General features: G+C 34.8%; 1 protein-coding gene across 8 annotated transcripts; it reads right to left on the bottom strand.

The window, feature by feature from the left end:
- Positions 1–6,613: 6,613 nt before the first annotated feature.
- Positions 6,614–12,307, bottom strand: LOC104238619 (phosphopantothenate--cysteine ligase 2-like). 8 transcript variants are annotated; one of them, XM_070172209.1, is made up of 10 exons: positions 11,949–12,307; positions 10,621–10,779; positions 10,395–10,518; positions 10,263–10,307; positions 10,096–10,181; positions 9,251–9,303; positions 9,090–9,149; positions 8,836–8,937; positions 8,443–8,562; positions 6,614–7,204 (listed from the first exon to the last, which is right to left on the bottom strand). In XM_070172209.1, the coding sequence occupies exons 2-10, from the start codon at positions 10,769–10,771 to the stop codon at positions 6,965–6,967; spliced, it is 981 nt and encodes a 326-aa protein (XP_070028310.1). In that variant the 5' UTR covers positions 10,772–10,779; positions 11,949–12,307; the 3' UTR covers positions 6,614–6,964. The 8 variants fall into 8 exon arrangements, with proteins under 8 accessions (XP_070028310.1, XP_070028309.1, XP_070028308.1 ...); XM_070172208.1 differs by lacking the exon at positions 11,949–12,307 and adding an exon at positions 11,758–11,942 and having other exon boundaries at positions 10,624–10,779; XM_070172207.1 differs by lacking the exon at positions 11,949–12,307 and adding an exon at positions 11,758–11,942.
- Between the last annotated feature and the right edge of the window lie 335 nt (positions 12,308–12,642).

A 12,642-nucleotide genomic window follows, 5' to 3' on the forward strand; every position in this document is an offset into this window, starting at 1 on the left:
GTGCTGGTAAGTGCCTAGCCTAACCTCGGCGAAGTAGTGATGAGGCTAGGACCAGCCTACCAAATAAACCTGTGCAATTCAACTATATACAACGGAAAAAGGAGAACAGTAATATGCAGTCAAGTATGGGAAGGGTAACATGCTACGGGGGAACTATCAATTTAGAATAGAAAGACAACAGGAAATTGAAAGAAACAACATATCTCAAATATCAACAAAGAATAAGAAATTAATAAGTGTACGACATCACCCTTCGTGCTTTTACTCTCGTCCTCACCAAAGCAATCAAGTAATGAAAAAGTGCACGGCATCACCCATTTGTGCTTTTATTCTCATCCTCACCATATAATCAATATAATCGGCACAGAATGGTACATCGTGCTGCACGACATCACCCTTCGTGCTTTACACTATTTTCTCATAAATCATACACGGCATCACCCTTCGTGCTTTAACACTCTCTCACCAAATAATACATGGCATCACCCTTTGTGCTTTAACACTCTTCCTCACACAAACAACAATCACAAACAATAGGGGCAAGGAAATGAATGAAATTACAATAAGAATCCCTGCAAGGGAACAATAATTCAACAAACAAGTCACGACAAGGAAGATAACATCAAAAGCAACAATATCCCGGCAAGGGAGATAATATAATGATTCTCTTCTCTTTTTCACTTTTACTTCACAACTTACTTCACAACTTGAGCCAATGCTCTAAAGGGTTTAATTACCACTTACACTTTCACATTTCATTATACAACTTGAGCCAACGCTCCTCAATGTTCAAATGTCACAATTACTTCCACAAAATTTGCCCAACAATAAAAATCATTTTCAAAGCATGAATAACAAAACGAAGTCATAATAATTACAATATAAGACTCACGGGCATGCTTGATACCAACATATAGATACTCGTCACCATGCCTATACGTCGTACTCAACAAGTACCACATAGCAAATAGGACTCGGCTCCTAATCACTCAAACTAAGGTTAGACCAAACACTTACCTCGATGCCACGAACATAATTCACGTCTCAACTATCGCTTTACCCCTTGATTCCACCACCAATTCGCTTGTATCTAGCCACAAGTTACTTAATTATATCAATAAACGCTAAATGAATCAACTCCAATGCATGAAAATAGGTTTTCCAAAGTTTTACCCAAAAAGTTAAAAATTTCCCCTGGGCCCACATGGTCAAAACCCGATGTTCGAACCAAAACCTGGTTACCCATTCCTCCACGAACCCAAATATATAATTTGTTTTGAAATCGGACCTCAAATCGAGGTCCAAATCCCCAATTTTTGAAAAACCTAGGTTCTACCCAAAACACCCAATTTCCCCCATGAAAATCATTGATTTTGAGTTGAAATCATGTGAAAAGATGTTAATGATTGAAGAAAACGAGTTAAAATTGACTTACAATCGATTTGGAAAAAGAGTTGTCTTTGAAAAATCGCCCAAGAGTGTTTTGTTTTTGAAAGAGTGTGAAAAATGAAAGATTTTCGGCTAAGTTATAAAATTCCAGGTTGCAGATGTCGCAATTGCGACCAGGGTTCACAATTGCGAACCCAGACTTCTGCTAAGTTCGCACTTGTGAAGTGACACTCGCATTTGCGAGGCCGGAATTGCAAACAAAAGATCGCATTTGCGATAACAGGCTCAAAAGGGGTGTATCGCATTTGCGAGGAATGGCTGTCCTATGCTATTTCGCATTTGCGACTCAGCCTTCGCATTTGCAAACTCGCATTTGCGAGCCAATGCGAAGCCTGCAGACCTGCAATGCCACAGCTGAAGTCTGCAACTTTTCAAGTCCAAAATCCACCCGTGGCCTATCCAAAACTCATTCGAGCCCTCGGGGCTCCAAACCAAACATGCACACCCACCTAAAAACATCATACGGACTCGCTCGTGCATTTAAATCACTAAAATAACATCAACAACTATGAATTTAGCATCAAAATCATGAAATTTCTTAATAACTTCAAATTTTTTCAATTTTCTCAAAAACGATCCGATTCATGTCGTTTCAAGTCTGTTTCTTACCAAATTTCACAGACTTATCTTAAATCACATATAAGACCTGTACCGGGCTCCGGAACCAAAATACGGGCCCGATACCATCAAGTTTTAAACATATTGCATTTTCAAAAACTCATAAATATTCCAGAAAATAATTTTCTTTAAAAATTCATTTATCGGGCTTGGGACCTCGGAATTCGATTCCGGGTATACGCCCAAGTCCCATATTTTTCTACGGACCCTCTGGGACTGTCAAATTACGGGTCCGAGTTCGTTTACCTAAAATGCTGACTGAAGTCAACTTAATTCATTTTAAAGCCAAAGTTCATCATTTTGTTTTCACATATTTCACATATTGGTTTTCCGGCTACGCGTCCGAACTGTGCACGTAAATTGAGGTGAGACAGAAACAGGTTTTTAAGGGTTCGGAATGCAGAATTTACTTTTAAAACAAGTGATGACCCAAAAGGTCATCACATTACTGTTCTTGATCCATCTCGAGGTCACTGGGCTCGAGGTTGATACTGCTTAAGTAACACTGGTTTGATTCACTTATTTCTTTCATTTATACTTTATACTTCTTGATTATTAATTGGTATTGAACTAAATCACATATCATTAAAACCACAAATCAAATTTAATTGCTACTCTTATTTTCGAGATAAACACCTATCTTTGGCCAATCAATAAATTATTTGTTAGTGTGTTTCAAAACACATCATTTCAAAGTTAAATTAGTATTGTGTTGTACTGATGGATGATTTGCCGCATGTAAATTCTGTAATCGTCATAGTTCTCTATGTTGGTGCTCACCTACATGCTTGCTTCACATCTAGTGTGGATATGTTGCTCTTTCTTCTAAATTTTGCAGCTCACTAGAATTCGTCACTAAGTAGCAACGCAGACAATAAAGATTCAATCGAATCTTTCTTTCTAATCAATGGAGCATCATAGCGATGGAAGAGTTATGGCCAACTCCAACCTGTATATACAAAATTAATAATTACAGGGTAAATTTCACAAATGGTCATATAACTATGACATTTTTTCACTAAAGTCATATAGCTTTTTCTTACATAAAAGTCATAAAACTTTCACTACTTTACTCAAAAAGTCATAGTTAGCCGGCAAAGACAATTCTCCGGTAATTTTTTGGTATTCTACCTTTTTTTATTTTTTAAATTCAATCTAATAAATAAAAATCATAAAATTTAGAAGTATATTTACGACTAGGTTTAGAAGTATATTTCGTTATTCATAAAATTTAATTCGTAAATACTTCAGTAAGAACTTCACTGATAATTTATATTTTTAGCTAGAAAATTTGATTCAATAAAATTTTTAGCTAGAAAATTTGATTCAATAAAAGTGTTTCTATCATATTTTTCGAACAAATAATATTTATTATTAGGTTTAAAAATAATAGTAGTTATTTATTTGCAATAAGGATTCTCAAGCGTTTGTGTCACGACCCCAACCCCGGTCGTGATGGCGTCCAACACACTGTTAGGCAAGCCTGACCAATTAACAACCTTAACCCATTTCTTATACATTTCATCTTCATCTAACACAGTTAAATTACCAAATCACCATATTAAAAGTCTGAAACAAGAATTAAATATGCGGAATTTCAAATAATAATACTGCTATATGGCCCATATAGATCCGGTGTCACAAGTCTGAGCCTCTAATACAAGTTTAATAGCATAATACATATCAATCTAGGAAATGCGGATAAAATAAGAGGATAGAAGGGAGAGATCAGGGCTGCGGACCACATGCAACTACCTCGATGCTCCCGGATATGCGCTGCTCAACTGAAATTCCTCACTCAGCCTCAAATGCAACTGGATCTGCACGCAAGGTGCAAGGAGTAATGTGAGTATTCCGACCGAGTGAGTAATAAACATAAATAATGACTGAGGATAAGAATTCATGGAGAAACACAGAGTAATCTATAATGCGACAGTTTAAAACAAGTAGTATGAAAGCGATAAACCAATGAAATCGAAATATGGATATGCTACAACAGATAAACAGATAAGTGACAGACATATAAAGAAAATCAACACATAGAACGGTACCCTATAGTACCCGCTACGGCGTGCAGCCCGATCCATTTATTTATCGTCGACGACGCTCACTGGGGGTGTGCAGACTCCGGGAGGGGCCCCTTACGACCCAAGCGCATTATCAAGGCATCTCGTGGCATCAACTAAGCCCTCGGCCTCATATCAATATCAATATAATACTGCTGTGGTGCGCAGCCCGATCCCATAGTATCCTCACATCTGGCCCTTGGCCATGCTCAGTCCAGAAATCATATAAGCCTCTCTAGCATTTAGTAAAACATGAGTTCTCAGCCCAAAACATCATTTAACATGTAATTTTAGTTTCAAAAACCGAGTAAACGTGGCTGAGTTATAAAACAGTAGAAAACAGTACGACTGAGTTCAAGTAGTAAATCGAAATAGTGAGAAAATAGTGATAAAAGCTCCCCGAAGGGTTCAAATAGTTGGCACGAAACCCAAATATGACAATCAGTCCAACAGTGATGATAACAATAAGCTTCAATCAAATACGCGGTAAAAACATCACTCGGGACGGACCAAGTCACAATCCCCAATAGTATACAACCTATTTTAGCTTTTGAAGTCACTTAACATTTTGTCTATAAATCTTTTATTTTTTAAACTAAGTAAAAATTCCAAATATAATTTAATTGAGAAAAATCTTAATTACGTAAATCCTTTTCTTATTGGAATTGTGTAAATTACAATAAAATGATCCTTGTTATTCACTCTCGAATTACCAAAGAGAGTTTTTTTTCCTTCCACCACCTAGAACCTACATTGCTACTTTTATAATTTTCAGCTTATGTTTTTCTCCGAAGTAATATAAGTTGTACCTTAAATTCATTTAGTATTTCTCATATAACAAGTTTCTAAAAGATTATTTATTTATATCGTTACAAATTTAAGTTTAATATATTGACGGAAATAAATTAAAGATTTTTATATGGAAGTTTCTTCCTTCATTGAGTTAAATAAATAAAATTAACAATGATAAATTTTAGAAATTTATACTTTTTACTTTTACGTACTTCTATTTATGAGTCTCATATAATTTTTAATGTAATAATTATAAGATCTATAAAGAAAATTTACTTATTCGGACGAGGTACACGCGTAAAGCACGCTAAATAGCGTGTATATATAATATTTATACTTTGAGTAATATTTTTTACACCAAAATCATCGTCTATAAGATACATGTGCAACTATATGCTGCATTTATCTCGATGTTAATTGCTATTACAAATAATTTATTTTTATTCTAAATTTTATATAATCTTTATTAATAGACACAAAATACACGTGCAACGCACGTACACTAAAACTAGTTTATAATTAAATATCTAACTGTAAACCTAGTTATTATTGCATGTAAATTTAAAATTATGGTAGGAACTCATAAGTAGGGGTGTTCATAAAAATTCGAAAATCCGAACCAAACCAAAAACCAAACCAAACTGACAAAAAAAAACGATACTTTTTGGTTTGATTTGGTTTTGGTTTTAAAATTTAAAAACCGATCAAATTTGGTTTGGTTTTGGTTTTAATTAAAAAAAAACGAACCAAACCGAATATAGGAGTAGCTATTTTAAATTTATTATTACACCTATATATACGTATATTTTTATACAAAGTTTTAAAAATTTCATAGTAAATATTAATCGTTTGCACTTTTAGTACTGTTCTTTACCTTTACATTCTAGTTTAATTGGTAGTTTTCTTTTGTTAGGTGTAAGAATCTATTTCATGTTAAAAATAATATATTTTTAATTGAGTCCTTAAATTATTCATCACTATTTGATTCAATTATCATCAATATATCTTGGTAAATAATATATTTCTCAAAGGGCAATTGATTTGATAATGTTACGTTGAAAATGTGGTCGCCGAAATGTGTGTTTAGTAGTGTATGTCTTATATTTAAAAAAAAAACCGACAAATAACCGAAAAAATCGAAAAACGACATAGACCGAATCGAGAAAAAACCGACATAATTGGTTTGGTTTGGTTCTAATATTTGAAAAACCGACTTACTTGGTTTGGTTTCTTTTTAGGGAAAAACCGATCCAAACCGAACCATGAACGTTCCTACTCATAAGAATCAAATCCCGGATCCACCTCTGAATAGAGTGTATGCCTTTGCTATAGGAGGTAAAATTTCCTATTTCAATTGAGTCATAATTTATTAAATTGAATTTTAAAAATAAAAAAATTTGGTAAAATACGAAAAAATTACCGAAGAATTGTCTTTGCCAGTTAACTATGACTTTTTTGAGTAAAATAGTGAATGTTTTATGACTTTTGTGTGAGAAAACAAAGTTATATGACTTTAGTGAAAAAATATCATAGTTCCCATAATTACACGGAGGAGGACATAAACCTTAGCCTCGATTACATTGTGTAAAATGGTGCAAACCAATCTAGGGCATAGTTGATTACAAGAAATTGAGCTCAAATTGGAGGACTCGTCCCAAAGTCTTGGGGTATACATAGTACTAGAGATAGACAATACATATACTATAGACTTTTGCAAATTATCCCAATAATATTCAAGTGCTGGCATCATTAATAACAGACACCACATGACATCTAGAGAAAATTACATATGTTGTGCATAGCTGCATTTACTTTCATGAATTTATTCAAACAATAAGAAAGAGAAATAAAAACCAGATTTTCGATCAAAGATAAGACAAACTAAACAGGACTAGTCTCTTCTCCTTCCCCCTTTTCAGGAGAGCCAGAGTGCATTTTTTTAAACAACTGGTTACACTATGTCAGCTTTCAGAAATATCCTTGTAACTCGATATTTAATTGATAAATAGCCATTGATACAATTGCGCCCCATACAGTGGTCATGCATCAACCTTCTTGATATATGCTGAATGTCTATCAACAACAAGCTCGACCAATGGACACTCAACCTCAGCCCCAGCCTGAGTGCTGTCCCTGCGAACTGTGACCTTTTCCTGCTCTGTCACAACTATAACTTCCTCTTTACGGGTTGAAAGTTCGTTTGCTATCACCATATGCATCTTGTATTTTTTGAGGGCCATATCAGCCTTTGCTAAAAGGATATCTTTATCTGTTTCTAGCTGCCAAATAGTAGATGTGAAAATTAGTAACGAAATGATATGAAGAACTTCCTAACAAAATTAAAACAACAAATGGATTCGATGACAAAAACTGTCCAGACTAACTGCAGAAAGAGGCCTATCTCATCCAAAGAATGACAAGCATATTAGGTGCCTCAAGGACAAATAAACGAACTTCTGACATCTTATTTCTGTAAACTGATTAACCTTATATTTTTCCAAACATATGTACAGATATTTACTAACTCAATGGGGTAAGTAGGGGCGCATCCAGCCCTTTGGTACCGAGTTTATCTTACTTTCAGCGCGGAACATAAATTTATGTGTAAAGGTTCACTAAAATTGCAACAAATAGTATATATGAACTCATAACTTTAAAAGTATAATGGGTTCAAAGCAAAAAACTTTAAAAGTTGAACGCATAGAGTTTAAATCTTGTATCCGCCTCTGGGGTCCTTCCAAAAGCATAAGCATTTGCAAAACAAGATTAGGCTAGCAACTTTACAGCATTCTATATAGATGTGAGCAAATCATGCCCCCCCGCACCCCCCCCCCCCCAAAAAAAAAAAAAAAACCCACCCCAAACAAGACTAATCCAATCCAAACCCAACAAAGACCCAATATTGCAGAACCTGATACCAAAAACCTTGCTTTTTCCGTTCAGTTATGCGACACAAATAGATTTGAAACACATTGAGGAGGTACTCTGAACTAACTCTACATTTTATATTGTATAATGGTACAAATATTTTTAAATATTAGACTCCATAAGTACAGCTGGTTTGACAGAAAAAAGTTTACATTATATACCGAAATATAAATTCTTTAACGAGTTCCAACTGTTGTAACTTGTGAAAGATCTAAAATATTAAACTTGAAAAAGTGAGTCAAACATTTAAAAACAGCTCAAAAGCAGATTTCTGTAGTTGCAAAACTAAGATACAGGGAACTTGACTTCGATCTTGGAAGTTCCATGAAGTGGATCATTTCAGGTGTCTTTTGAGTTCATCTTGACAAGTGAATTTAAATAGCAAAATACGTACACATATATAATACAAAATTGGCACAACACACGCCATACATATACACACTCACATATAAAAGATGTTAGAAATTCAGGATTCCTGTCAAGTCATCATTTCTTCATAAGTAGTGCCTTTTTTTTTTCTTTTCAAAAGACAAAGCACAGCATTGTTAAAGTTCATAATTTTACCAAACCATACAAGATGATCACCTACCTTGAAAGATATGTAGAAGGCCATCGGTGCCCACTCATTCCTAAGCACTGAAAGCATCTTTGGTACTTGGGCGAGTCGCATGTCCAGAGGACCAGATGCTGACTGGATCTTATGTAAAGCCTGTGAAAAAGAGCTAACATGTAAAAAAGATAGCAGCACATTTAGAGGAAATAGATCTAGTACCATTTTCACCTTTATAAGTCGATTCAAACATGTCATATAACTACCATTTGCAATATATATATATAGAGAGAGAGGGGGGGGGGGCAATGGGACGCAAGAAAGAAGGACAAGTAAAATTCACAAAGCACTAAATCCATCCATTCCCAACGCAAATACAACCAAAGCAAATGCAAAATAGGAGAAGCTATATTCAAGAACATAAATGTTTACCATGCTTTCCCATGGAACATAAAAATCAGAAACGGCAGCTGCAAGATAGAAAATAGCACTAGGCCCAAGGCCCCTCAATGATGCAGAAATTAGCTGAAGAATCTGCCAGTAACAAACATAACATTAATAAAAGTGCTACTGGCCTCCGCAGAGCATGCTAAAGAAGTTCATATGAAGCTTATTTGAAGTTGAAGTTTAGACAATTCACATTGATTTTACAGTGAAACAGATTTCACTGATATATTAAAAGAAACCTGCAAATACTCAAAAATTGTCGTAAATGGAAGTTTCAACAGGATGCCATCAGCAACTGCCTGCAATTATTAAATTCTTACAGTGTCTGTTCAAAATGAATAAAGATAGTATTTAGATCAAACAAATAGGAAGAAAATGATCAATAAGTAATAATTCATACAGCACGAGTTTCAGTAATGGCTTTCTTCACTGTTTCGGCATGCAATGGATCCACTGAAAACCAGTGCAACAGAAATATGGTCATTAGACTGAAAAGTGTAAACTGGTCGACAAAATCAATTGGGATTCAAAATACTCAGAACAATGGTGGTAAGATCTCTCCCAGTAAACTTAACAGCATTGAGAAATAGGAAAAGGAAGATCAAGCTAGTCAATAATTAGATTGCAAACTCCACCAGGTGAAAAATATACATTAATAAGGGGACATGGAGCATATTTCATTCCCAACTGAGGATCTCCTTCTTTTTGCTTTTCCTTTATCTTATGATTCTCATAAGCTAACAGATGATCCATAGTCAACACCAATAAGTTAAGATTGCGGGTTATCATTCATTTCACTTACACTAGTTCTGGTGTTTGCAGAAATCATTTTAGCAAAGCTAAGACTTGTATGTGTAGGGATAGGTGTGAGATTACGAGAATCTCTACCTTTAGAGATCTTTTAATTGCCTTAAAGGACGAATTATTTATTAATATTGGAACGAAAGGCAGTAATAAGGTGGAATAGATATAGAGCATTTATATAGTCGACCCAATTAGTTTGGGATTGAGGCGTAATGAGCTAACTTCTGACTTTCTTTACAATATGATTCCCTCCATCTATTTCATTATGATTCACCTGCACCTCTATATAGTGAAGTATGACGAGCTGTTGAGCATTTGACTATTATTTATGTGGACCTACGAAGTTTACAGGGAATTCCTTGTGAACATGCTATTAAAAGGCAGAAAATATGAAGTAACATGTGCCACAATACTGAGCATGAAAGTATAAAAACTACGTACTTTCAATAATTGAATCATCAGCTACAGTAAAACACTCTAGCAACGGGTCATCCGGCAGCAAACTACAAAATGGCTGGCAGCCCCCCCTGCATATCTCATGGTGTTACTACTCTAAAATCAACGTACCACGATAATCAGATAAATTAACTTGGCACTTGATTACAGACCTTCGGTAGAGAAAGATTACAGAATAACCTGCCTTCAAAAAGTATCTGCAGTTCCATTGTCATTTTTGAATGTCAAATGTATGTAGAGCTCAAATGTAAACAAAGCATCTAAGCATGATATTCGTGATATACTCTGTGGATGCGGCCCCTCTATGACCGGAAGCAAAGTTGTCAATATAACGAACACATTGCTTTTCCAAAGGAACAGTTGTACCACCAGAAGTCACACACACCACCCTGTTTGCTTTTCCATTTACTGAACACGGAGACACAAAAGAAAGTCTAGCATCTATATTTGAAGAAAAGAGAATTAAAAGGCTAAAAACTATGAGATGTTGATTTTTAAAGAAATAATAACTGCCTGATAATGAGGTATTGCGATCAACGAACTCCTTCAAACATATTTCAGTTTCAGCAGCATCCGTCAGCGGTGGAGCTGACTCAAAGAAGGATGTCACTTCATTTATTGCTGTTTCTGGTAACTTATCAGCATCATCAACTGCATCCATGCCAAAACCTGACAAGATGGTTTATTTAGCTAAGAAGATAAAGACTTGAGAAGCGGTCATATAACCAATCATCAGTCAGAAAAAATATCTCGATCAAAGATAACGCTGACCCTTAAGATCCATATCTGTATTCGAATTAACTGGTAAAGGAAGCAGTGGAATAGTATTTCATCGGCATGATGCAATCACTCGATAACGGGCAATGAAACACACATGCTGCACGTCAAACTTCAACTAGACCAAGGCTTTAGATCTAAGGATTGAGCTTTAACAACACTTTGATATCTTTCCTCAAAATTTAGATTATACCAATATTTTTCATTTCTCAAAAAATCCAGTAAAAGCTGAAATGCTGAATAAAAATAGAGAATCGTTGCCACACAACATATACATAGAGCATGCCTAACAAGTTCACTTCTTAATAGTCGTTTCCCTAAAAAGAATTTATCTATTCCTACATCAGAAGCGGTGCCACAACCAAGGAAGTGGTTTCAATTGAATCGTCTTATGGAAAATTGTGCTGTGCAAATAGGGTAAAAACAATTTTTTCGTGTATATATATATATATATATATATATATATATATATATATATATATATTAACTTTTGAATCACTTGTAGTGGCAAAGATAGTCCAAAAATTGATATGGGTCACACGTTCAAATTTTTTGAATCGCCTTGATAAAATTTCTGGCTCCGTCACTGCATCACACATCAAAATTTCCAAATGAGGAAAAAATTATGGGTGAATACTACATAAAAGCAATTTAAGAATATCAAGGAATGTGATGCAGATTGACCTGATCAAGAAAGACACTAAATTTGGAAAATTTCTGCAACACTTGCATAATCTGAATACCCAAAATCTTTGATATTCCCAAATCGTTAAGAAACAATAAAACAAAAAGAATGGATAGGGATTGAAAGACAAAGAATGGCAGGTGCACGAAGCATCCTGAATTCACGGGGTCCGGGAAGGGCCGTACACAAGGAGTGTGACCCTGATGCAAACATCCAACGCGTGATGAAGACAACTTTATCATTGCTCCAAGGACAGAGATTTGAAAAAACAGCAGAAGCAAGGCAGTGCAAAAAAATTCAACTGGTGCACAACCTCAGCTCAGTAAACCCAATATTCATACCCCAAAAAATTTGGACTGAGGAACTGGGGTTTTACCTTTCCGGAAGTTAGTTGAGAAGAATTTCTGAATTTGGAGAATTCGGCGGCAAATACAAATGGAGTTATAAATATTCGTTTATTCATTTCTTATTTCTAAATAATTAATGGCAGCTAGTTTCCGGCAACCGTTTGGTATGCTTTTGCCGGCAATATGCCTTTTGTTAGTTTAAAGAAAAGCGTGAAAATAATGTTCACCCCTACATCTGTCAAAAATATGATAATTAGATAGCATAAGCAAGCTTAAGCAATATGTTTTATACGGATTTATCAAAGATATCAATGGTTTTGATCTGCACTTTGGGAGTTCACACCAAAAATTCTAGGAAATATCGATGGCAAATAATGTTTGGCAGGGGCGGCTCGACATAATATGGGCTAGGGCGAAGACAAAAAGTGAGGCCTTTAATTTTTTAAATTATTTTTTCTCTTATAATTTATCGAAATCTAATTGCCAATGTCTAACCAATTTGTTTAATCTCTCTTATATTATCATGTTGAACTTTATTGATTTAGCTTTGAAAAGCTTTTTCAACCGAGACAACTAATATAGAAATTATTAACGGTAATTGATTAAAACTTTTTACTTAATTGAGTTTGTCAATTAGAGTATTCTTTTATTTACGCAGTTTCTATTAGCACTTTTAATTTCAAATATAAGTTTAAACAAATAATAGTATAATAAGTACTATGT

The sequence above is a fragment of the Nicotiana sylvestris genome, chromosome 4 (genome assembly GCF_000393655.2).
Source record: "Nicotiana sylvestris chromosome 4, ASM39365v2, whole genome shotgun sequence".
NCBI lineage: Eukaryota > Viridiplantae > Streptophyta > Magnoliopsida > Solanales > Solanaceae > Nicotiana > Nicotiana sylvestris.

Bases quoted from the DNA above. Each gene is read 5' to 3' on its own strand.
- LOC104238619 (XM_070172205.1), bottom strand. From the start codon at position 11,785: ATGTTTGCATCAGGGTCACACTCCTTGT. The intron at 10,780-11,757 runs GTACGGCCCTTC...CCATCTTGTCAG, and splicing joins ATCAGGGTCACACTCCTTGT to GTTTTGGCATGGATGCAGTT. The intron at 10,308-10,394 runs GTATATCACGAA...ATGGAACTGCAG, and splicing joins AGAGGGGCCGCATCCACAGA to ATACTTTTTGAAGGCAGGTT.